This window comes from Lagopus muta, chromosome Z (assembly GCF_023343835.1).
Source record: "Lagopus muta isolate bLagMut1 chromosome Z, bLagMut1 primary, whole genome shotgun sequence".
NCBI classification, from domain to species: domain Eukaryota; kingdom Metazoa; phylum Chordata; class Aves; order Galliformes; family Phasianidae; genus Lagopus; species Lagopus muta.
In genome coordinates this window covers 56215174-56241495 of record NC_064472.1, presented here as the reverse complement: position 1 = coordinate 56241495, position 26322 = coordinate 56215174, and the positions used below count along the sequence as shown (strand labels likewise).

At 38.3% G+C, this 26322-nt stretch overlaps 1 protein-coding gene across 17 annotated transcripts; it reads right to left on the bottom strand.

Annotated features, from left to right (window-relative positions):
* Positions 1 to 2317: 2317 nt before the first annotated feature.
* Positions 2318 to 26319, bottom strand: RNF170 (ring finger protein 170). 17 transcript variants are annotated; one of them, XM_048932355.1, is made up of 9 exons: positions 26193 to 26253; positions 24671 to 24737; positions 22640 to 22768; positions 18935 to 19078; positions 13986 to 14061; positions 12767 to 12878; positions 11694 to 11767; positions 9409 to 9513; positions 2318 to 5786 (listed from the first exon to the last, which is right to left on the bottom strand). In XM_048932355.1, the coding sequence occupies exons 4-9, from the start codon at positions 19069 to 19071 to the stop codon at positions 5517 to 5519; spliced, it is 774 nt and encodes a 257-aa protein (XP_048788312.1). In that variant the 5' UTR covers positions 19072 to 19078; positions 22640 to 22768; positions 24671 to 24737; positions 26193 to 26253; the 3' UTR covers positions 2318 to 5516. The 17 variants fall into 17 exon arrangements, with proteins under 17 accessions (XP_048788312.1, XP_048788314.1, XP_048788313.1 ...); XM_048932357.1 differs by having other exon boundaries at positions 22640 to 22675; XM_048932356.1 differs by lacking the exon at positions 24671 to 24737 and having other exon boundaries at positions 22640 to 22675; positions 26193 to 26258.
* Positions 26320 to 26322: the final 3 nt, after the last annotated feature.

Genomic DNA, 26322 nt, shown 5'->3' with positions numbered 1-26322 from the left:
CCAGCTACTACAATGGTGAAGAAGGCAAGAAAGACACAAGTGTGACCTTGCACTTTAAGAGAGTCACATGTTTCCTAAAGGATGACAAGTCTCTCTCACAAAAATACGTTTTATCCATAGATGCTTGTGTTGTATACAATATGGCACAGGTTATTTTCTTGTTTTGCTACTTCCCCACCTTTATATTAGGAAAAGAAAGTTTCCAGAATGAAGGGAGAAACAGGGAGGAGGGAGAAATATATTTTTGACTGTGAAGCACAACATATGCTAGTGTGAAGCTGAACAGCTTTCCATTTAGCATATTCTAGCCAATTTATTAGTAACACCTCACATACCCATGGTTCCTCATTAATTACCTGCCAGCAATGAGCAACTGACTTAATATTGTGTTAATATTGTGTTACTGACTTCATTGTGTTCCTTTTCCCTTCCCTCCCACCAATTGATCTGTTAGTCACGTATTCCTGGAAAATACAGGACAAACAATGTTTTTGTTTTTATTTTGTTTGCTTGGTTTGTTTTTTTTTTTTTTTAAAATCAAAATTGAATGTTATTGTAAATAGTCATTAAGGTGTACTGAAATAAGGTGAAGCCATATCATTAACTCAGGGATTTTAAGCAAGACTCCTGGGGTGCACTGGTCAGGTCTGCTGGTTGATGCACACAGGTTAGTTAGAAACCCAAGACAGACTTAGATCAAGACTCAACTAATCTCATCTCTAGTAAGGCCCAGAGCTGGCAGCCTTGGAAACAGAGACGTCTTTTCATTTGTCTACTCCTTTCCAAGGATGAAGAAACAGTACAGTTCTGCCAGATCTTCTAATCTTCTATTAGAAGCCTCTCATAAAGAGGTTCCACCACAGTCCCAGGTAAGTCCTCAGTTGTCTTTAGCAAGTTTCTTCTAATCTAAGCTACACTTGCTACAATTCAAGATCACTGTCACTTGTCCCAATTATATCAGATGTACAGTGTAGCGTTCCTTTCTAATGTATTTAAAGACAGCTATTGCATCTTCGTCAGTCTGCATTCTAGACAAAATGCTAGTCCCTCCAATGTTGCATTTTGTAGATTTTTCATAATCCATGTGCCTTTTTTTCCTAGTATTAGCAAAAAAAAAAAAGAGCTACAAGATATTTAGATGTTCTCATGGAGGGCCATAGTGTACAAGTAACAGTTATCACAGAAGTAGATATTTTCAGCGCCCTTTCCCACCCAAAAGTAGAGTCCTAACAACCCCGAAGAGTTACAACAGAAATTCCTGAGACAAAATACAAAGTTACCTGGGCATGAAGAAAATGTAGCTGTGTTTGATAGACTTCCAATGTAACACAGAGCAGGGGCATACAAATGGCACAAACCCTTCTAAAATTACCATCTACCCTGGCAGCTTTGATCTGACTTGCGTCCACCTAATCTTCCCAACGCAAATACAGAGGCAGCAGACAAAAGGAAAAGCTTCAAAGTATGCTCTCAGCAGCACAGGAGGTTTCCTGTGAACATGAGGAAGTGCTTCTGCGCAGGTGACTCTGCAGCAGTACAAATTCCCCACAGAGGCTGTGGAGCCCTCTCCTCGGAGAGACATGGGCCTGGGCAGTCTGCTCTGGGTGTTCCGATGGAGCACTGGTTGGAACCAATGGACTCAGAGGTCCCTGCCAACCTTACTTTCTGTGACTCTGCGAGTTGAGAAGACCTTGGCCTAACTTGTCCCATCTCTTATCAGAATAGATCATATCTTACCAATAGCCAGGAACCATTCATGAAATGAAGGTAAAGGATTGCAGCACAGGCCATTCACATCCACTTCTTTGTGTCACACCAGCCTTTAAAATTAAAGAGACTAAGTTACGTTTTCTTCAGTTTAGCTCACTAATGAGCCACTCCTCTTCCTACTTCATGCTTTGTTTGTGTGGAGAATTGATATCTGAACATGCTTAATAATTGTCTATACTCAGCATCCTGAAAGTTTAGGTCCTATGACACTGCCCTAGTAGAGACTGAGGGATGAGAAAAACCCATCCAGAAGGGATGAGGAGGACCTGAAGACATCAGCCGGATTGTTCAAGGAGAAGACATTTAATGCACCAATATAATTCTGGGACTAAGGCCTCTGAGATTGTAATTCCCATGTCGGTAACAACAAAGCTAGAAAGAGTTACAGCCCGTGGACAGGATGTCCAGACATAACATAATAATCAATCAAGACTGTAGCAGAGCTGTCAGCAGGCTGGTGAAGGAGAAAAGGAGGAATAAAGACATTCACAGACAGAAAGCCAGTAAAATGAATCAAGAGAATCTCTTACTTTAATACCAATTTATTATCATTAAAATAACAAGAAGTAGGTTTAAATCTTTTTGTCTTAAAAATCTAGTGTAACACACAGGTCTCTTACAGTTCTACAAAACCTATTGCAAAATTGCATCCCCAAATTACACCACTCTGCCCTATCCTCCCAGGCATCAATGGTGCGAGTCACAAACAACATGAAACTGACTGTGTTATGCAGTGCTTGTGATAAGGGTTATCATTAGGCCTTGAGATGCTACAAGTTATTCGGCAAGAATTCTGAACACAGATTTTCCTTTTTGTTAATATTGCTGGAATAATGAAATATTTCACAGATTTTGGTGAAGTCTTAAGAATCTTTGAAGAATTCTATTTTCCCCCATATTGCTTCTTTTCTACTACAGCCTTTCTCCTCCTCTTACTTAGAGACATTAGCCCCATTCCACACAACAAAACCACAGCGATGTTTGCTCCCCTCAAAGCATCATGTATTTCTTTTCTGAAGCTAGTGCTCAGGTGTAGCACTTACACTGAACATTGCCACCAGAATAACTTGTAAGTATATACCTCAGGAATATTAAATGGTCATGTATTTACCTCCAGCTTCTTGGGAGCTCTGCAGCTTCAATTAAGCTGAATATGATAGCAGCACCCAAGGCAGCGAACCTAGAGCTAGTTCAGATTTGCCTGGAGGAGCAGCAGCCATGCACTGCTGGTCAGCTGCAGCTTCACACTGCAACTGTTCAAAAAAAGAAAAGCCTGAGCAAGTCATAATACTGTTCACTAGTGTCTTGAAGAACCAGAGGGAAAAAGAAAAAGTACACACCAGACAGGATGGTCCTAATTCTGTCAAGTGTTTACTCTGCTGAATTAAAGCTTACAATGTTATTCAACACTCAAAAGTAAGCAGAGGACTCCAAGTGAAATCATTCTGGCTAGCAGAAAAATGGTGAACAGAACACAGGTAAACCTTATGTATCTGTGTGGATGTGGCAAGTACATGCTTTCAGGTACAAAAGGTCTGTTCTTCAGGAACAGATTCCTTAGGTCATTTCTCCATGAACTTCTTCACAGTATCATGTAGAATTAGGGAGCTCACTGAAAACAAATCACCAAGCAGTTTCACATGCACCTCTGTCCACTCTAGATCTAGAGAGTCATGACAAAAAGTATAACCACAATCAAAGGATAAACACGTGGGAGGTACCAGACTGACAGCTTCTATGAACGGACTCCAGTTGTCCTACAGAAGCAGTTCACTTGACGCTCTAGGTAGACCCACAAGCCAAACTCCAGAGGTGTTAAATTGACTTGATTAAAAATACTTTCTGGAGTTTGCACTCAGCTGGATCTCTTGGGGAAAAAACAACAACAAAAATACTGCCTATAGCAAAACTACAAAATCTTGCCTTATCTAACGTTCTAAATTATTATCTTGCTTTACATAAGTTCATGAGTATCCCATACATCCCTCCTCTTTTCGTTTGAAACCATTTCCTCTTGTGCTATCACAGCAGACTCTGCTGAAGAGTCTGTCCCTTCTTCCTTACAGACCCCTTCAGTTACTGAAAGGCCACTATATGGTCTACCTGGAAGAAGAAGAGAAGTCTTCTCTTCTTCATGCTGAACAGCCCCAGCTCTCTCAGCCTAGGTACTAGAAGCTGTGGAAAGGTGCCTACATGGGCAACACAGAGAAGCCGTGAGAAGGTCCCTCTCATTTTGAGTCTCATAGAATAATATGTAAACATGCAAAGAATCACCTGTCTCACCACAGTCTTTCAAGTACTCAGGAAGTTAAAGTAAAATGACAATTATCTTTCCTAACTAATTATCTGTCCTAAGTTTTCTAACTAAAATTTACACAGATACAGAATATTTTTGAGCTTTCTAGTGACATTCCCTTTCATTAAATGAAAATATTTTCAAATGAATTCTGTAGCTCTGATAGCCTATACTGAAATTCAACAGAAAATAAAAAAGCAAAACCAACCAAAAAACAGAACACCCCATTCCCCCCCCAAAAAATTGAAGTTAAAAATCACAACCACCAAAACAACACCTCTCTACCAGCCCCCTAAAAAAAAACCAACCAAAAAAAGCCCCACAAACTTTTAGGGATTGGATCATCAATAGCCCAGTCATTTTGAAAACATTTTCAGGACTTTTTTTTTTTGTGGTCCCTACTCAAAGATCTTTTTCAAGTTAATTCAAAATGCCCTCTACCCACATCAAAATCAGTCAATCAAACAAGAAAACCCCAAGGGAAAATTAAACGCCTCATATCTAAGTTGATTAATATTCGTGTTGAAAATGCACAGTCTGGTAAAGTTCCGTAGTGCAAACATCCAGTTGTGACTTCTATAATCACTGCCTAAAATCTGAGGGCTCTTCCTACTGCCTAAATGCTTAATGCAGCCTAAGGCATGCAAATGTCCAATGAAGATACACTGCACTGACCCAAAGCTGCATTAGAAAAAAACACTTTCAAGATACATACCCACTAAATAAACAAGTTTCAGAAGAAAAGAAAAACATGCTCCCATCAAAAAACAGAGCACTAGGCAGTCCGGCGTGTATAACATAGGTTTCTCCTTGTAGATCATATGGCGAGTGCTTTGTTATAAAATATAAAAATAAAACTGTATGAATTGCATGCAACTGTACACAGTGCAGCTCAAGCAATACTGAGGTGTTCCCCTTGTTTCTGTGAAGCAAGTGGACAAACTGCAGGGTGGTAATGGTACTGTGGTCATTGGATTTCTTCCACAGAGATACACAAAGCTACTTTTATTTAAAAGCCCACAACAGTGAGACATTAAACATATTCATAATTGTCCTGCAAAGAAGTTTTCAATTTCTTTATGCATGTCTAGAGTACCGAACATATTCGTTTTCCTTTAAGTCCTTTGCTAGAACCCCTTTTTTCACAAGTCACTTCAAATGAGGTGTTTTCTGCTTTGATCACATACAATTGTACCTCAGGTATAAGCAGATGAAGGCAGTTCATTACATTATAAAACTGACCTCATCATTATGAAGCATACGTAATACAAAAGTTAAAGATTCCAGTTAAGCATCACCACACACTAACCTTTCATATTTGTATAAGACGATCAATTAGAAGCTATGGAATTATAACTACTGAAACTGTACACAGGCACCTTGCTATTCCATACTCATGGTTCTCTTTTTGAAACATTCCATCTCTGTGTCTAGCTGACCTTCAGCCATTTCATCTATTCAGACGCTGGGTCACCACTTCTCGGTACATGATGGAAATATATATCAGCAGAAGGAAAATGACGAAGAAATCATCCAAGAACCCCAGAATTCCAAAAAGAGCTTCAGGAAGAAAATCCAGAGGTGACGCCAAGTAGAGAAAGGCTCCAAACAAACAGAGGAATATTCTGATGCGAAACATCCAGAAGAGGCCTCCAACAGAAAACATCTCCCTGAATGCATGCCGCAGCAGAGTGGGCAGATCCATAATTCTTTCCATAATCTATGAAGAAACAAGCCAAGAGTTTCAGTGTGAAGTTTCTATTACTGCATTACAGCTTAGGTATCTGTTCATTTGCAAGAAAAATGACCAAACGCTCTAGACTTAACTTTGCTGTGTTATATGTCACTGTTAGAACACTTATGTTTTCAAGCAACAGCCTTAAGCTATATTGCTCAGAGTAAAACATGCATTTCATTTGTCACTAAGTACATTATCTATTAAGAAGGGAAAGCAGTGGATGAAAACAAACTACACAGAGACAACAAATAGCAAACTGTTACTGAAGTTTTTATGAGAAGAGAAGAAAACTACGGATTCCTAGGGGGAAAAAAAAGTAGTCAAGGTAAAAGAGATTGTATTTCTTCAGAAAGAAACATGACACATCTTTCCTCATGATACACAGTGATTCTCAAAAGCTAACAGAGGATCAAACTTTCACATAAACTAAAGAACCTTTAAATTAATCCATCCCTGGATCCTTCCATACTATAGTTCTATCATCCCAAGTGAGAGACTGCACAAGAGAAAATAGGTATTTTTCACACTGAATCAATTTCTACTGTATACAGAGCTATGATATCAAATGGATATCAAATGATATCAAAACACTGAAAAAGCACTTAAGAAAGGGATGCTACATGTGGTTAAGGCAACACATCATGTATAATTAGAAAACAAAATATCTAACCCAGGCTAGGGTCTCAATGCAGACTTCTGGGATAATCCAGGACAGTTTATTGACTGGTAGACATACAGCTCCCAGAAAAGTCTGCTGGAGCCTGAAAATTAGTTTCTATCTATTCTGGATCAAATGCTTTAGAACACAAACCAAAAATCATTTGTCTCTTTGGACTGTAATTTTTCCGTTAGCAATGTTTCATTATTCCAACAGCTGCACCAAAAGTAATGCCTCCTTTTTATTATATTGACCCATGACGTCAGAGGCAGACACTGACATTATGGCAGCAGAGGGTGAACCTTCCCACCAACGCTCCACTACATACTGTTGCTGTGTGACAGAGGGCAGCAGAGGGGCACTCTGACATGCAGCGCATATGAAGCAAAGCTGTGTCGCTGAATTCCTCCATGCAGAAAAAATGACACCCACTGACATTCACCAACACTTGTGAAGGATTATGGAGACCAAACAGTGGATGTAAGCACACTGAGGCAGCAAATGGTGCATTTCAGCAGTGGTGACAGCAGCAGTGGTCACCTCAGCCGGTGCAGATTGTTCTGAGCACGGTACGCAGCCTCTTGTTCACTGCTGGCGGAAATGCACAGCTAATGGTGGTGACTGTGTTGAAAAATAGTGTTTCATAGCTGAGAACACGCTCTATCAAATAATGTTACTGTGCTCTTTGTATCTACTGCAGTTTCCATGGAAGTAAATAGGAACAATTACTTTCAGAGTAACTTACGTATATGCTGCCCAAGACAATTTATCTTTACTCAGTGCAGCCCAGACAAGACAAAAGGTTGGAAAACCATTACATACGTACATCCAAATCCAATGAGCAGCTGAAGACAAGCAGTATATCAAAGTTATTGGCACCCACATACATGCGTTTCATTTCACGAGTCAAGACATGCACAGAGAAGACAAGTTGACTTTCTCAAGTCAAAGGTTGAGTTTCTCAAGTTCACAGAACTGCAACCATGTCTCTTAGTTATTTATTAAAAAAAAAATCCTGCTTCCTTCACTCAGAGGTCTAAATACACACTGTAATATAGCCTAGCAGGGAAAAAAATAAAAATCAAAACTGCATACAGCTTGAAATCTGAAGAAAGGCACAGTAGAACTTCAGATTCTTCTGATCAATTTAAAGAGATTAATCAAGGGAACATGATTATAATAATGAGGGAGCTCATTTATTTCATTAAGCATTTTTACTGGTTATTGAATCCTTTCAGAGTAAGGACTTACATTTCAAGAAACAGGTTAACACAGGAAAAGGGAATCCAAGGCTTATTAGTAATTCTTGTTCACAACAGAAATAGAAATTTCCACAAAGATATTACAAGTAAGTATATTTCAAGCCGTCTTAATTTAACTTATCTAACTTAATCACTCCATCCCTGGAGGCATTCAGGGCCAGGTAGGACGGAGCCCTGGGCAGCCTGATCTGGTGCATGTCCCAAATCAGGGCGACTGGAACTGGATGGACTTTAAGGTCCCTCCCAGTCCAAACTATTTTATGGCTCTGTAACTCTATTAACCATATCAGCATGGATTTCCTAAGGCATGAATGTCCAGCCTTTTGACTTTTGTGTGCCACTCTGAATGAAGAGGAATTGTCTTGGGCCACATATAAAATATACTGCATGTATATAACAATGTTTTAATACACATTAATTATAATATTTTGAAATACATACTTTTTTTTTCTTTTGTACTTTCCTTTTATTTGTATTTTAGACTTTAGCATAAAACATTTAACTTATTGTGTTACTTTCATGCAAAAAAAAAAAAAAAAGGTGGCTGCTAAATGCATGATTCCATTAATCTACAAATAAATATATATATATATATATATTTATATATATTTATATATATATAAATATATATAATATATATATAAATATATATATATATATAAATATATATATATATAATCTACAAATAATATATATATAATAAATAATATATATATATTATATTATATAATATAATATAATAATCTACAAACAAATATATATATAAATATATATGCTAAATGCATGATTCCATTAATATACAAATAAATATATAATCTACAAATAAATATATATATATATATATATATATATATATGAATAAATGCAGGTATAATGAGTGTTCTCTTTAAACCACCCTTCAACATGCTTGGATTAGCAAACTGACACAAGGTGATTATTACTTGTACATTGCCCCCACGTGGTCAGAACAGCAGAAACGCTAATTAAATACAAGTTGCAAAACTAATTTTAAAAAAATCACAAGATATTACAGACTTCTTGTGAGTTTTTTGAGATGTTAAAAATTACAGGATTTGTCAGTACTGCATGAGTACTCTGGATATCTCTTCCGCAGTGAAAGTGTTAACATACCAATTTATTTTATGAAATAACACAAGCCCAAGCTCAATAATTAAACAAGACAACTTATACGTCAGCTTAATAACAAGAAATGTGTGTCTTCATAGGCACATGTGTTGGTAGGTTGCAATAGTATCATCAGCAATTACTGCTTTTTTCTCCCTAGTCTGCACAACCACATGTAATGTAGAATACATGTGGGTTTTAATTTGGCTGAGTATGTAGGGTGTGCAGAGGAGGCAGTAAGCACTGCCCTGTGTCCAGCCCTGCACAGCATTCCATTGTCACTTCTGCAGTCCACACTCAAGCTATGCACAACAAACTTATGAAAAACACTGCCTACAATCACATAATAAATATCAAAATTCTATGATCTTGTGAGGATGCATTACTAGCTGCCCAGCATCGTAAGTGACCTGCAGGTTGGATATGCCTGTCCTAAGAAAAACCTCTGTACTCTGTATATATCGGATATAGAAAATTCAGTGGGGAAAAAAAGTTATCCCAATGCTGTTAATCATCCCCTGAAATTACTGACCTCCACCCAAATTTACCCCAAACTTACAGATCTGGGTTGTCCTGAGAATCTCCGATTGTAATCATTAACATCTTGTAATACTTGAGTTGCACCCTGCTGATCTTCACCGAAGAGTGGTAAAAACAACGTCACCTAGGCACAGCAAGAAGATTTTGGTACATGTTCAACCATCTCTTAAATGCAGATATTGAGAATTACACTATATTACAGTATATCTTCAGTTAATTACACAGAACAAACTTTGTGCAAACTACTTACTACCAAACTAAAATGAAGACTACTAATATTTACACGGATACAACTTTTATATTTTAACAAATTATTTGCCTATAACTCTTCAAAGAATATTGATGCATTTTTAAAAGACCCTTGAAAATGTGCATAAGAACCTTCCATCTAAGAGTACTTTACTGTAGCAGAAGTTGGACAGATGATTCAGAGAATAAAGTTAATTCCACAAATTAACCTAGTTTCATTTCTTTAACTCAAAAATCAAGTAGAGCATCCGCTAAGGCCATTCTTTGTCACCTTTAGAATCACTTTGCATTTCCACAAACAAGCAAAACTTTGTATTTCTCCCTGTGGACAACTGTACCAAAAACAAGGTGAATAATAAAAGACAGTAGTAAAAAGACACCAGCCTTCATATCTCTTGTAAGCACAGAGAATTCACTTATGTTCTTGGACAAACTATCATGCAAACAAAAATATGTGAATATGTGTTCATGTCTCTCATATTTTTCTGTTTAGGAGCTTCTGAAGAAGTAAGTCTTGTATTTGAAAACATGTTCAGCTATAAAAATGTAGCTTATCCTAGCAAACAGAAAATCTTTATACTTAAAATGATCTTCATAAGTTCTCTCTACCGACCATTAGAAGTTTTGAAAACCAGTTTACGGCTCTAACAGCTAATAATTCCCAGCTCTGTGTTAAATCAAAAGGGGGAAAAAAGTAATGTTCAGAAGGAAGGTCTTCTCCTTTCCCCCAGGCATGAAACCACTACTTGGTTGTTGAGCAACATTTATTCATTTCATTACATTTCGTGTCAAGATAAATAAGTTTTAAAAATAATGTTTCTTCAAGTGTTCTGATGTTATATTAAATTATGTGTTTCAAGAGACTGAGCTCCTAGCAGCTTTTGAGAGTGTAATGCAAGGTATGGTCTTGTAGGAGATTTTAAATGCAGCAGTCACACTTGCAAAATAACAGCATAAGCACAGCTACATTCCAGTTCCAGCCCTGCTATAATCCTTCTGTGTGACTCATGTTGTTCATGTATATACACCTCCGCTCCTCATTTTAGTGATGCTTCACTTTTACCTTGCAAGAGGGATAAGAATGAATGCATAATCATGAAAGCAATCCCATCCAGTGTATTTATTACTCAGAGGATGACAGAGGAATATCTATCTACAAGGAGACATTAAAGAAAAGAAACTCTTCAAAATATATTAATTTCAGCTTTTCCATCTTCTGTACCTTCTCCGTCTCTCCTCACAGGCTACACTCAAAACTCATTAATTCTCTAGGAATATCTACTTCTCTTTCTTTTATCTGCTTTCTTGTGGTCCTGCTAAGACACCAAAACAAAACAGGATATAATGCATGGGCAGTGCCACAAAGCATGCTAGTAACTTCTAATGGATTATGTAACTCTGTAGTGTTTCCACTGTTAAAACACAAAGGTACTTTTGTTAAAACAGAATGATACTCAAATATTGAGTGTTAGTGAATTGCAAGGACATATTTCAAACTAACAACATAAGCAAACTGTGCAGGGAGTAAGTTAATGTGCTTCTTCTGCAAAGTTAGAATTAATAAAAACGAAAAGTAGGACCAAAGTAAGAAATTGACAGTTTTGTGTGTGTTTTGTTTGGCAGAGATAACAGGAAGGAAGAGGACACTTATTAGAAACCAGTAGTATTTTAACTACTGGAAATCTTCCAGACCAGCTAGGTATCTCAGATACAAGTTCTGGTTTAACAAGTTGTATAACATCCCAAACACAAAGCAGAGAAGAATCATAGCTAAGATCTTATATTGTTCTGTTTTTCTATACTCCTTTACAGAAAAATGTCTGGATAAGCAGTGCTGTTCACTTAAATCTGAGTTTTTCTTAGTTTGTATTTTTTCTCACACTTCTTATTGGCAAAGCAAAACATTTAAAAAACAATGCCCACCATCAACATTCACATATCCACGTACTTTCAGCTTCAGATTCCTTCTTCTGTCAGTCTTAATAAGGCAGCTCAAATATAAGTACTGCACTAGGTAAGCTAAACCATAAGGCCCAGGATTACTTAAAACATTACCGTTTGTCTGCAGATTGGACAACGGATGGCACCAAGCCATGATCCATATCTCCAGTATGCAATGATGCAGGAACCTGACACACATAAATTACAGATATTGACACTTATGAGTTAAAACATAATTGCATGAAATGATACGTTAAGCATCAGCAAAACAACAGAGATGTGTGATTTTCAATAGACTGTTCAGTGAAGATACCAAGAACAGATGCATTCAAATTCACCACTGTTAATCAGAAAAATCCTGAACAGGTTCTGAATCATCATAAATTTTAAGATATTGTTTTCTGAAAAAACAGAAAATGCCTTAACTATTAATTCAGAAAACAAATAATTAAAACTGTTAAGAATTGAAAAGTTACAAATGATAAAAATATCAAGACACGAGAAATTCATCCTGAAAACCTGGCTTTAATATCAGAGCTTTAATGGGTGAAAAAAAATATATGAAAATCTGTTTTCTTTTACTCTTTTCCTTATCTGTGATTTTTTTTCCTACAACCAAGCATTATATACACTGTAAAACTAGACAACTGCAGTGAAATAATTCTATTGGGAGAACTGAGGGAGAGGAAGCAAAATAGAGCTTTTATATGTGCATTTCTCAATTCAAACAACTGGGCATCAAAGACAGGCGAATATTTGAAGCATTTTAAGCTAATGGTAATTCTACAGGACTTCTACAAAACAAACAAACAAAATACTCTGTGATGACAAGACCAATAAGATTTTTTTTTATTTTTTCTAAGCTAGTTTTTAAAATGGTTCCTTTCCAAGTGTATTTCAATCCCTGCTGTTTTTCAGTAGCAGGAAATAAACGATACTCTTTGTCCACAATGCTTTTAAATGCATTTTTAATTTCGATAGCATAGAAAAAAATCTAGCACATTCTGGAAGTAACTAGTTCTTAAAATGCATTTTATGAACAAATTACATAAAAATTATTTTTAACAGATGTGAAGATAAGCAGTTAAAATCCAGCACAGCTTTCCATTGGGGTGACAGTACGATTGCCAGAAGTTTCTGCTTCTGTTCTAGTTTTATCTGTGGGAGTCGGAGGTTTTCCAACTTACCACAGAAGAGATGCCCACAGTTTGTTTCTATGGGAAACGTTGCTTGTTGCAAACAGACTGGACAAGACATGTCTGTATAGAAGCGATGTCTGTCACCATTAGAAGCATCCTGCTGGGACAGAAGAGAAATAGGAAATGCCAGAGATACTATTTATTACATAATAATTCCACTGAACTTAAATTGAAAAAAACAATAACAACAAAACAAACTAACAAAAAACCCTGTAAGTTGAATATTCAAATATGCAAAACCAAATAAAACCTAACTAAATTTAAATTAAAAAAAATCAAATACGTTTAAATGCAAAAACTGTTTCACTAAGCATGTTCTTCTGGTGACAAGCACATTACTTTACCCTTCACCTGTTACATATGTAAGAGCTTCAATCCAGTTAAAGATCAGAAAGGTAGAAGCCTTCAGGTCCTCCACACTAAGTAGAATACATAAGGCAAGGCATGCTGAAGCACTGATATCAACTCAGGTCCACCTATTTTTCTAATTAGCTTTGTCCCAAATCAGGCACTTGAACTGCACTGCTTACCAACTGCACAATTTAGGGTTCTCAAACACTGACACCAGCTTGTGTACATCACTGCTATGACCTGTTTTTTCCTTCCCAATTTGTTGTGTGCTTCCTCTACTTAAATACGTACTCTCGTAAAAAAAATCTGTCATTATTTCATGAATGATTGAAGACTCTCCTGAACATTCTCCGATAAGTATGGCTTCTCTCATTCTAGGTTTGGGCCTCAGCAACTGCTAATAATGTGGCTACACATTAGCCTCTCATCTGCATGCCAGAATTGTGTGCAAACCCTGTTGCCTTGCTCTGACTGCTCTGGCTGATGTACCATTGTTCTGCTACACAACTTGTCCTTTTAATCATCTGAACATTGTCCTATGGCAGCAAGTTGTTCTCCAGATTTCCTTTTCTTCACCACCAAATTCCCAGGAGCACTGCAGGAACCACACAACATAACCTAACATACTCCACCTTGTGGCAAAAGCTGTCTTGAAATTAGAACCAGTTACATCTTGTAATGACTTGATGTACCCATAAAAAAAAACCCCACATCATCTCATTGTTTGATCAATTTTAAGGTTGCCTCTGTACAGTAAATCAGATTCAAAGATTCCCAAGACTAGCTTTTTCCAGAACCTTGGAGAGAAGCCTACCCCAAACCAGACTGAGAATGATTCCAACGCTCAGCAAAGCACCTGTTCAGTTTGAAGCTGCTGACGAAGAGCTCGTACTAGCTCTTGATTTTCTGGATGTATGTTCTGGTGTTCATTTCTGTGAAAGGAAATATAAGCAGTAAGAAATACAAACACTGTGAACCAACACTGAAAAATAACTGACTGAAAAAAATGACTTGAACAAAAGAGAAAAAACAATTATTTCCTGCAAGAAGGCATTTTAAAGGAAGTACACAAATAATTAAAGAAAAAGGACAATTACTGTAGATTCTAAAGTAACTCTGGCCAGCAAGCTGTACAGCAGCAAAATTTTTCTAAGTTTCCATAATCAATTAATAACCCACATTAAAACTCAATTTTGATCTGAAAAATTATTCCATCAGCCTGCCAAAAAATAAAATAAAATAAAATAAAATAAAATAAAATAAAATAAAGCTGCTTGAAAGATTTAATATTCATCATGCAGAAAAATTGTCTTGATTTCTCATTTTTGTACTGCTGGATTACTTGTAAATTCCTTCAGCCCACTTACTACATAATTTATCATGGACTGAAAAACCTGAACTACTTCAGGTTTATCTGCTACACAAAAGATGAATCCACATTTACATAAGAAGGGTAGGCAAATTTGCTTTAGAATGTTGACTTTATGTAACAATCAGCAGACTGGCTATAAAAAGAAATCTCTGCAGACTCTACTGGCAAGAAGACTACAGGTTAGAAACATCAAAATAAAGAGGAATGTGAGGGAAGACACTCACTGAAGAAAGGAGGCTGGATATATTAAAATTCAAAAGCACAACAGGAATGGGATTGGAATTAGACATGGTACTGACAACATTAAGAGGTGTTGAGTTACAAAAAATATGAGTCAACAACATTGTTTTATTTATCCACATGGATTTAACTGCTCAGCACTGTAGAGGTCTCAGATGGGTTGTGTCTTCCATTTTGAGCAAAATGCATAAAAAGATGTAGGAAAGTCAGAGGAAGGTCAGAAGAGAATAAGATCGATAATGTTGACATTTGTAAAATGTCAGAGAAAAGCAGAAGAAATGGGACCTTGTATGGGAGACTGTTTATGGAGAGGAGGCAAGATAAATCTTTCAATCTAACAGATATGAGTAATTATTTTCCACCGTTACCTAAAGGTTGGTGGTAAACCATTTCAAACTACAAAGTGTACCAAATCAGACAAGATTACCTCAGGGTACTGTGAGCTATGTCTTGCTAAAAGTTAAGTTGAAGAATGTGTTATACTGATTCCAGGAGTGACCTAGGCAGCCTGATCCTGTATCAGAGCTGAAGGTTATACTGGTTGAATTTTCACAACTTTTTCTGAATCTGTTTATGCAAATTCCTCGGTGGCTCTAGGCCCATCTGCAATATTTCCTTCGTTTGATGAAAGAAATTACAGCACTGCATTACTGCTATAACATTTTCTCCTTTATTCTTTCTTCAAAGAGGAATAGAAATAAAACTGTATTTTCAGGCTAACAATAATTGTGATTATTTGCAAAAATTGCATTTATTTAGCAGTAATGTGAGTGAAAAATGAAAACTATATGAGATGCTTACACTTCAAAAGTCTGACCTTGAGGAAGTTGTCTGTAATTCAAGTTACATGTTTATCAGTATTTTCCTGTTTGGACTCTACAAATTGGCATGTTTTGCACCTTTGTTTTGTCAAAAGTTTGATACACATTGAAATTCAAAGCAAACCACATGTAACTGGATAGTGTGAATTACAAGCCAGTTCACCTCGATTCTCTCATAAACAACTAATTGCAAATTTGTTACCAGTGTTATCTAAAACAGACAAACTGTAATTAACAGGGCATATCTTGCATTTCATCTTGGCACAAATAACTTACATACATGACTTCAGTCTGGTGTTACATACTATCTTCAATGTGTGTGACCGTAGAGGCACAGAGGTAGAGCATCTGTTGCTTATGCATCAGACGCTTCAGTGGCACAACACTGCACAATGTCAGAAGGGGACAGGCAGTGTTCATGACACACTGGAATCATAGCTTCTGTTGTGCTGTTAGTGTGAGAAAATAAATTCATAGAATCATAGAATCACCAAGGTTGGAAAAGACCTAAAAGATCTTCCAGTCCAACTGTTCACCTATTCCCAATAGCTCCCACTAAACCATGTCCCTCAACACAACATCCAGTCTTTCCTTGAACACCCCCAGGCTCGGTGACTCCACCACCTCCCTGGGCAGTCCATTCCAGTGCCTGACCACCCTTTCTGAAAAGTAATACTGGATTATTGGAATACTGAAAATTGGAATAAGACACAGTGTAGTGCTATGTAGCTACAGACATTTGCTTAGCTAAATACAAGTCAGAAAGAAATAAGGTTAGAAGCAAACAACTTTTCTTGCTTCTGAGTTTTTGACCCCATAACTTGAGGAAAGAAATCTCATAATGTGGCAAGATTTCACCATGTCTTACAAAGGGCCCCACAAAACTATCACTACCAGGAGGAAGGCTGCCCATTCGTTCAGTGCGAGCTGTCACGCAGGGCAAGAGAGGGACAGGATATGTTCAGACTGGCACCATTATTGTTTGTTTGTCATTACTGCTGTTTTTTCCTCCAAGGATAAAGACTTCATTTCTGCTGAAAGTACTAACCGCATTTTATATCAAACCTTTAGTACTCGTTTGCAATGTGATGATCTCCACATATTTAAAAGATGACAGTAAAAATCTGGCTGCATTTCATCTAAATGAACAACTCTAAAACATACAGGGTCAACAAAAGTTCATTACAGAAACAGACCCAAACATCTGCAAATTGGTATATATGTCAGTAATTAAGTTTCAAAACCAAAAGCAAAGAGACTTTCAGCTCCTGCCCCAATGTCATCCTTCCTTGAATTTTCCACTGTAAAGAAGGAGAGTAGCAATACCCCCTAAAAATTCTTTCCATATTCAACTTTTGCCTCCCCCTAGATTTACTGGAACAAGCCCTTTTTGCAAGGGCATGTAGTGACAGGACAGAGGTGTAACTGCTTTAAAGTGAAAGTGGGAAGATTTTAGATGAATGTTGGGTGGAATTTCTTCACTCAGAGGGTGGTGAGGCCCTGGCACAGCTGTTCAGAGAAGCTGTGGTGCCCCATCCCTGGAAGTGTTCAAGGCCAGGAAGAGCTGGTAGGGGGCAGCCCTGCCCATGGCAGGGGCTGGAACTGGGTCATCTTTAAGGTCCCTTCAAATCCAAAATATTCTGTGGTTTTACGACTCCATGCTGCCTGCTTTCCCTTCTCTAGTATTTTTTTATTTACTTCCTGCAACTGTATTCACTCTCCTAAGCTTCCTTCAGATCTCCAGATGCTTCCTTCACATATTCGTGCTCAGGACCTATTTCTACCCAACTTAACATTGGTAGCAAAGACAACGGGGGCAACAAAACATGGAATAGGAAACAGAAAGATAATCAGGGACAAATAAGAAAATCCTTCTGTCTCCTGTCTCTCCTCCACTGCCAAATATTATTGTACTTCATGTACTGTTGGGATTTTATAACGCACAGATTTTGATGGAGACAACACAAAGAATTTCAGAGAAAAACACTGCTTAATACAGACAACATTCAGAGGCTACAGAAGGCAAAGCGTATATCTAAGATGATGCTGACAAGACCTACAGCAGCCAGTTTTATCATGCAGAAACAAACTGATTTGTAGACTTTTAAAACACGGGGACTTTTTGCTCGAATTTGTTCACCATTCTAGAAAATAAACCAGCAGGGCATGTACCAGGATCCACAGACAATCTGATTCAGGTAGAAAGTACCAAATCCTCCCCCTCCTTCCTGCACAGCCCTCCATCATCAGTGTATCATCTTCCTGAATACTAATCCTAAATAAACTTCCATTGCTCTTGCCCAATGCTGACCAACCTTATTTTGCTCACTTTTTTTTTTTCTGTCTTAACTTACCTTCCATTATAAATAGTAAACATTTTGTTTTTAAACCTTAATGGAAAACTTCGAATTCAAGTCACATGTGCTAAGAATAACCATAAGAGATAACAAAAGCACAAGAGAGGGAGGACTCCTGAGGGAAGAGAAGCACTGTTGTGTCATTTAAATATCTGAAACAGCCTCAGCAGGAAAAGCACATGGATGTGTGTTAATTTCTCTAAAGTTCCTGCTTGTGAACCGCAGCACTGCCCTGCATTTTACCTAAGCTTTTCAGCTCCTGGTGTCTTTCATGGCACGCTCTCAAACACATCCTACCTTACCAGTACTTCTCATACAGACAGGTCCTCCTCAGTAAGTTTCCTAATGCCAATTCATCACTAACATTCGGTTCTCTAAAACGATAAAATTGCCTTTGTATTCATAACTCTACAGACATGCATTAAAAAACAGACTAAAATCAGTAAAAAGCCAGATTTATCTTCCCAAAAACACACAGGCTGAAATGTTTGTTAGGTTGTTAGGAAAAATTCTGGAACTACAAGTAAGGTTTGATTACTTGACCTTTGAAGTTCTTTCATTCTGGACTTAGCCTTTTCTTTCACAGAAAGTCTATTAAAATCCATTGTTTTCCAAATATTCTCATAAATAAATAAATCAGCCTACTTATTTATGAGAATTCAACTAGAACGTGCATTGAAGGATAATATTCAACCTTAATTGTGGAGTCATTATTAATAAATCTCTACTTAGTAATGAAATACAACACACCAACCAGTTTGTGAATCTATTTTCAGTAATAAAGAATGATGAACGTATAGAAATATTAGACTTGAGTTTTGAGAAATTCATCATTTAACTCTAACTTTGAATTAAATTATGAACTCGACCGAGCAACTGGTTAAGCAGAGTAAATGATCAAATAATCATTTCCTTTATGTCACAAGATAAGTGTTGTATATTTTTCAATTTGTTGAGAAAGTTAGAATTTGACAAACCCAAGCATGTTGATCAATTCCTATCAACATATTCTCACCTGAAAAGCGTATATATCAGAGCAGCAATGAAAGTGAAACTGAGCACAACTGCCACCAGTACCTGGTCACTTATTCCTTCTATAACTGAATCATTATCTAGCTTCAAACTCTGAACTTCTGCCTGGTGACTGTCCATCACAGCTCTAAAATGCAAAAAGAAATATATATGTATACTGAATATCTAGAGATACACATACGCATACGCACGTATATTATTAAACAGTTACAAGTAATATATATGCATGTATCTATTTACACACAAATTCTTGAAGAAAAAAAAAACCAACTGCTGGGAAAAAACAGTAAAAAAAAAAGATAAAACATGCATTTTACCTAATAGAACTTGCTGCGAAGGACTACAAAACATTTGTTTTGTATATCAGTAAGCAAGTCTTAATGACTGCGTTGCAATCTAAAGACTTTTTTGAAACATCAATCAAATACCTTACCTGTAAACCTTTACAAAATACATTAAGGACATGACATCCTACCGCATTTGACATATTCTAACCACAATCTTGTTTATAAAAAGTATGGTTCTACATTATCAAGTATTTTGGCTATTGCATAACACATGACTGCTGCTAAGGTAAGACAATGTACTGCAGTATTAAATGTCCAGCTGTATACACATAAAACATCTGATGAATTCTGTATTTTATCTATCTCTTCTATGCCTTACCTTTCAGAGAGAAACGTGAGGAAAGCTTGAAAACAAGAGGGTATTTTCAGTCTTCCCTGGTCAGACTTGTTTGTTTTAAATTTATTTTGCATATGCAAAACAGAATGACTTGCCAGCACTAACATTCATTACCTACAGCTCGAGAAACAAGCAACATAAAACAGTCTGCAACATACTTCTAAAACACTCCTGCTGCAACCAGGAAGTGAAATGAACTGCAGCTGCGAATACTATGAAATCAGAAGAATGAAGCTAAGTCTGGTAAAAGTAACAAAAAAATGTTGTATTTAAACTGTGTCCTTACATAGTTGGAGTATTCCCATACAGAACTGACGTATGACGTAAAACCTCAGCATCAGTTTACGAGGTCAGGGAAGACTGGCATCATTTACTTCACTTTCTATTCCTGTGTGGGTGCCTTAAGCCTGCAAGCTTTCATTAGAGTATCACACTAGTTCACAGCTCATATGTCACTGTCAAATTTGAACCTTGCTGTCTAACAAATACTGCTACAAAAGACATTACCTAGCTCTGAATTACGTGCAAAAATGAAAGAGAATTTTTCAAGTTACGGGGATTTTAGTGCACCATTGTAATATGCAATCCTGACAAAATTTCAACATGCCAGTCTACACTAACATAAGATGTCATCTCCTCTGTAAGATGACTGGTTTTGCTCCACAGATCCATTCTCGTATGAATCGTGGAGCTTAGTTGTGGGAACTACCTCTGCAGCAGTAAGGCAAGGGAAACTAGTATGTTCTAACATTACTATCAAAGGTGTAAGTGATATAATTCAGTACCATAAGAGCAGAGAAAACACTGAGAAGGAAGAGTAGATTCCTTTCATTGTTCTTTTATTTTTGGACTTCCACTGTGGAAAACAAAATGAAATAATGAAGCATATATAAGGTGAAACGATAAGCTACATTTGCTTAACGTGTGCCTCACCCTGAACTGTGACACATGCAGCTTCTCACACACAACTGTCACAGTCTAGCTACTGAAATGCCAATTCACATTTGGAAAGAGTAGGTTTTTCTAAACACAGAATACCACAGACTCATGAAGAGCCATGTCTGAAGTAGGTCAATATTGACACAGATTTCATATATACTAATGAACAAAAGACCAGATATCTGTGGAAAGATCTTACACAGAAACAACAAACTACACAAAGAGCTACAGCATGGTGCTGTATACCTTGTTACACAATGATATAGCTTTTGAAAGCTACAATGCTACGCTGCTGTGGAAATCTTCCGAGCCTAAATTCCTGGCATGCGGCGATGCCTCCCCAGCTCGACATTCCCAAACTGTGCACTTTTTTCTCATCATCAGTCTTGAAGTTTCTCTCTCTTACAATTCCTCATTCTGGGACATACATTTTTCACAGCTGCATCTGAGGGAGAATGCTGCTATTTTCAGCTCCTACACTGTCTCTCCTTAAGCACCACCATCTCTGCACTAACCTTAACTACGTCACATTGTCATTCCTGGGTCGTTTGCTCCATGCACCTGCAGAAATAACTGGCGAGGAACTGGTCCACAGTCATAAAACAGCTCTGTCAGAACAGACCAGCGTGCTAACAATAGCTGCATCCTATTGATTTCTAAGCAATTTTTCAGAAGTGCACACCGTGGCAGTGAGACACATAGATGCCTTCACAGCCTGGCTTTAATTGCCTGGGTGAGTATGCAAAAAACAAAACAAAACAAAGACCCAACAATGGTCCCAAAGAGAACACTACTGAAATAAACTATTTGAAAATTGTCTGACTGAAGGAGAAAGGAATTTTCTGATCTCAAGTCCGCTTGTAACATTTTCCAACAAACTGCAAGTTTGCAGTTTACATTTCCTCAAGTGCAACCACAATAGCACACAAACAAATTCATGGTGCTCTGAATGCTAATAGCCCTCCAACTGCTGCTGTGGAATCTGGCTTTCCAGTGCAAGAGCCTAGCAGGAGCCAGCACAATAAAAAGCTGAACAACAACCTTAGCTCGTAAGACTTAACATTAAGTGATGTAATGAAATTGTCCTCAGTGACAACCAGCACTGACATGGACTAAGTGTATCTCAGGGAAGACTTGTAGAACCTGACGCTAGCAAAGATACCTAATCTCTCATAAAATATTATGCAGTAATAATTGGATGTCATACAACAGAAACTTGATGCTACTTCTATAAAATATTTCGTTCAACCTGTTTAACTTGATCCATCCTATTTGGATGACTATCCAAAAATAACTATTTTCTCAGCTTTTTCAGATTGGCCTTGGAGACCACAGACATTAAATAATTTTAAAGTTTTTTATTTGTCTCTATATAGATTTCTACTAATTTTTTTGTTTAATTATTACAAAGATGATGTCAAAGTTTTGATGCTGTACTTCTTTCATACAAAAAATTAATTCTAGTCCATTCTAGCTTTTTAAGAAACAACACAATGACTTCAGTTAAAGAAGCAAGTAGTAAGAAACAGATTAAATTCTAAGAGTTGATCTTTGTTTAGATTAATGATTTTTTTTTTCTCTTTTTAACCAGTCAGCAGGAAGGTGGCTTTCTGAAAAGAAAGCATAACCTCACCCTGCCTTCCAATTAAAGGAAAAAAAAAACCCAAAAAAACTCCCATCTAAATTGGAATTCATACCATCAACTTGAATGGCAACAAGAATGACAACAGCATAGTTGCAAAGTTTAAAAAACCAACAAAAACTTGCAAGGTAGAAAAAGACAAGAACAACAAAAACTCTTAATTTTCAGCTCATGTTCAAGCTCTTGCACAAGGCAAACTAGCTCAACTGCCCAGTAAGTAAAAAGGACAAGCAATTACTGCTCCACTCCTTGGCCTCACTAAATAACAGCGGGACTCTGCAGCACAGTGCAGATTTACGCGACCCAGGATTCTGTATGGCTACAGAATGTAAATAACCTCAAACAGATCCAGCTGGTCACAGAACACTTCAAAATAGAAAGGGATGGAATTTATGCTGGTAAGAAACATTTCATACTACTCACCTGAACACATAATAGCTTTGCTTTTCCCGAGTTTTGCTGAGACAGATTACAGACAGAAAGAAAACTGTTTTGTTTGCACTTCCAATAGCAATTTTCCCATTTCATGGTTAAGTTGAGCAATAGATACAGCTTCATGTGGAAAAAAAAAGAGAACTGCAAGAAGTAACATTACGTTTGTGGCAATACTATTATTGAAAACTCATATTGATAACACTGACATATGAGGGCATGAAGACCCCACACTGCTGTGGATACATCACTGTTTCCTTATGAGACTCTGACGTACTACATGCAGCACAGTAAGAGCAATAGCCATGCCATAACTTGCATACAAACAAAAAACAACTTTGCCATGATGTATTAAGTACTTGCTGCTAGCTACCCAAAGTCAGAATATCCCCACAGCTATAAGATTTGTATATTCCAAGTTCAGCAAGTATATCACCATATGCTGATATACTCTTGGAAAGACAAAGATCTTAGGATCTACCACCAAAGGAGGACATAAGCCTAAGGAACAAAGAGGCTCTCTTCACCTCAGAGAAGAAAACAATAAGATAATATAGATGCAGTACTGCTGTGAAATACTGATTAGCAACCAAGAGTGACACAGACTTGGGGAGAAGGCTGCAATTTGCTCAGCATCTGAAAAATATTTTTGATAACAACATGTCCTTTCAAGGATGGGCTGAGGGGCAACTGACTTAGAATAACCTACTTCAGTTCAGTGCTACTTCTGTTGCAATACTGACAGCCACCAACAATGCTCAAAATATGAAAAAGTGAAAGATGAAGACAGGGGAGGAGGCCAAAGCATATGCAGGAAATTGTAATACATTTTGGCTAATGTCTTTTACTAGCAGAACCATTACTTCATTTCCTTAGAGATGTTTCTCACTTTGGAGAGGCTATGAGTTCTCCAGGATAAATGACCTCCTAACCAGGAAAATACTACTGAGAAAGGCAGGCTTACAAAACTGTAGTATTCATTAGTACCGATCACTCTTGCAATTCAATTCTCATTTTTTTAAACACCAAAAAGACCTGTCCTCAAGTCCTAAGTCCTAAACTGAGTCCTCACAAGATAAGGGAATGAGTATAAATTGGTTTCATTTGTGACAGCAGGTTTCTCCTAAGTGACCTACTTTAGGTAACAGAAATCAATTTAAGTACACTAAAAAGGGGCAGGTTTATTCTGTAGCAGCCCTTCTATTGAGATCTTTCCTGTAGGAAGTTGCCTATTTTCTACTTTGTGGTATTAGTGTGTTCTGATCACTTGTGAAGGACCAGCAAAAAATACAGGTGGGACCTGACAACCACTGTTTGGTTCAGAATGGAAATTTTGCTAATGGATTCTACAGTTACTTTCCTTCATGCAAGATTGAAGGGTATGCCGAGAGTGCATTCAGAGACCATAACAATGGCATGCTTTCAGCACGTACGATGAGCAAGAGGGAATGTACAAGCAGCACTGAAGGTGTGCTCAAAGTTGGTCTTTGAGGCAGCAGTGCAGACAATAAATATACAACCTTTTAGCAGAGAAATGGGTAATGGCAGTGGATATACTTAGAAAATGTTTTTTTTTTGACAAAGCAGGGTTTACTTCATTTTTGTGATGGAATTCTTACTTGCATAAAGCACACAACCCCCAGTAATATGTATCTCCATCAGTTTTAATATCAGAAACCAAAGGGCATGTGTAATATGGGAAATAAAAAATAAAATAAAGCAGCATACGAATTAACAAGATACAAACTGTGAGAATGTTAAAACAGACTTGGTAATATTTTACTAGGACTTCATGCAATCTATTCATACGGTATTGCTATGAGTTATAAGCTACTTTGGAGTCAGAAATCAGAACAGCTGACTGAGCAAATTATAGCTGAATACGTTCCTGTGCACACACACTCACTGCAAAAGAGAAAAATAAAAATGTAAACAGTCCTGTTAGATTTACTACAAAGCCATAACAGGGCAGGGCCATTTCAGCACAGGATAACATTTCTTCAGTATAAAGATCTGCCTCACCAACATGCTTGCCTGACAGAGCAGTTCTCTGCAGGGCTGGAGGTCAGCAGCCTCTGTGTGACATTCCCTAAAAAAACAAAAAAAAAAAACCAAAAGAAAACAGGTATTCTGCTTCTCCTAATCACATAATAGAATCATAGAATCCTTAGAGTTGAAAGGGACCTCTGAAGGTTATCTAGACCAACTCCCCTGCAATGAATAGGGACACCACAATCAGATCAGGTTGTGCAGAACCTGACCCAACCTTGCCTTGAATGTCTCCATAGATGGGGCATCAATCGTTAACACGAGGTAACCTATTCCAGTGCCTCATTATCCTCACTGGGAAAGATTTTTTCCTTATACCTAACCTAAATCTACCCTTTTTGAGCTTGAAACCATTTCCCCTTGTTCTACCACCACAAACCACAGAACGAGCCTGTCCCCTTCTATCCTGTAGTTCCCCTTTAGACGCTGAAAGGTCTCTATCAGGTCACCTCACAGCCTTCTCTTCTCCAGGCTGAATGGAATCATACTTTGCAAGTTAGAATCACTAAGGATGCAACCTTCAGAAGCACATTCCACAAGGCAAAATACTCCAATGAGTAAGTCTCATTTTTTTTGTCAGCCTGCAACTGTTGATGGCTTGAAGAAAAACACAAAGCCATGATACGTGCAGCACTTCTGCTTGGGGTATGTGTCTGGATGGTGCGTGGCCTGTGTAGAACAGGCCCCAGATGAGTTCTCAACTCCTCCATAAGGCCTGAACAGACGGAGGTTCAAGGCTTATAAAGGAACAGGGCTATAAAGACATGGAGTGCAGAACTGAAGTAATGTGCAGACAGAGCACTCCCTTAACTTCAAAGCCACAGAGCAGCAGAACAGGCTGTGCACAGAATCTCCTCTGGAGATATTCAAGACCCATTTGGACACTTTCCTGTGCGTTCTGCTGCAGGGAACCTGTTTAAGCAGGGCGTCAGACTGGATGATCTCCAGAGCTCCCATCCACCCCTAAGACTGCGCGCGGGCGGGGCCACGTGAAAGCGCCTTCAGCTGGCTGACTTCTGGGCAGGCAGGCAGGGAGGTGAAGCAGTATAATAATGCTCAGTGAAATATGGCAATACTCAAACCGAGGCCAAAAGGGCTTTTCATTTCTTTACTTTCCAAGAAAAAAAAAAGAAAAAAAAAAAAGCTCAACAACTCCTTACTGTAGACAGCAGTGCTTCTGCACGCAAGCTCACACCTGCAGCGAACAGCAAGACTAGAAGCCCCGCTGCGTGTCCGTCCACCGGCAAAGGCCGGCGCTTCTCGTTATCCCCGGCACGGAGAGGGGAAGCAAACTGCAAACGGCGCGCGCCGCCGGCCGCAGCCCCATCTCAGCCCGCCGAAGGCCGCGGCCCTCCGCCCCCGTCAGCGCCCAGCCGAGGGGCTGAGCTCCGCCGCCGGGCCCCGCTCGGCCTTTGCCGCGTCCCGCCCGGCTGCGCGCGCCCGACCACCCCCCAAGGCTGGCACCCTCCCGGCGGCGGGGTCGCGCCGGCGGTACCTCAGCTCCGGGAGCGCCGCGCTGCCCGCCGGCCGCCGCCCCGCCCCCCGGCAGCAGCGTCGCGGTGCGGCGAGGCGAGGAGAGGAAAGGAGAGAAGAAGGGAGGAGAGGCGGGCGCAGGGCGCAGGCGC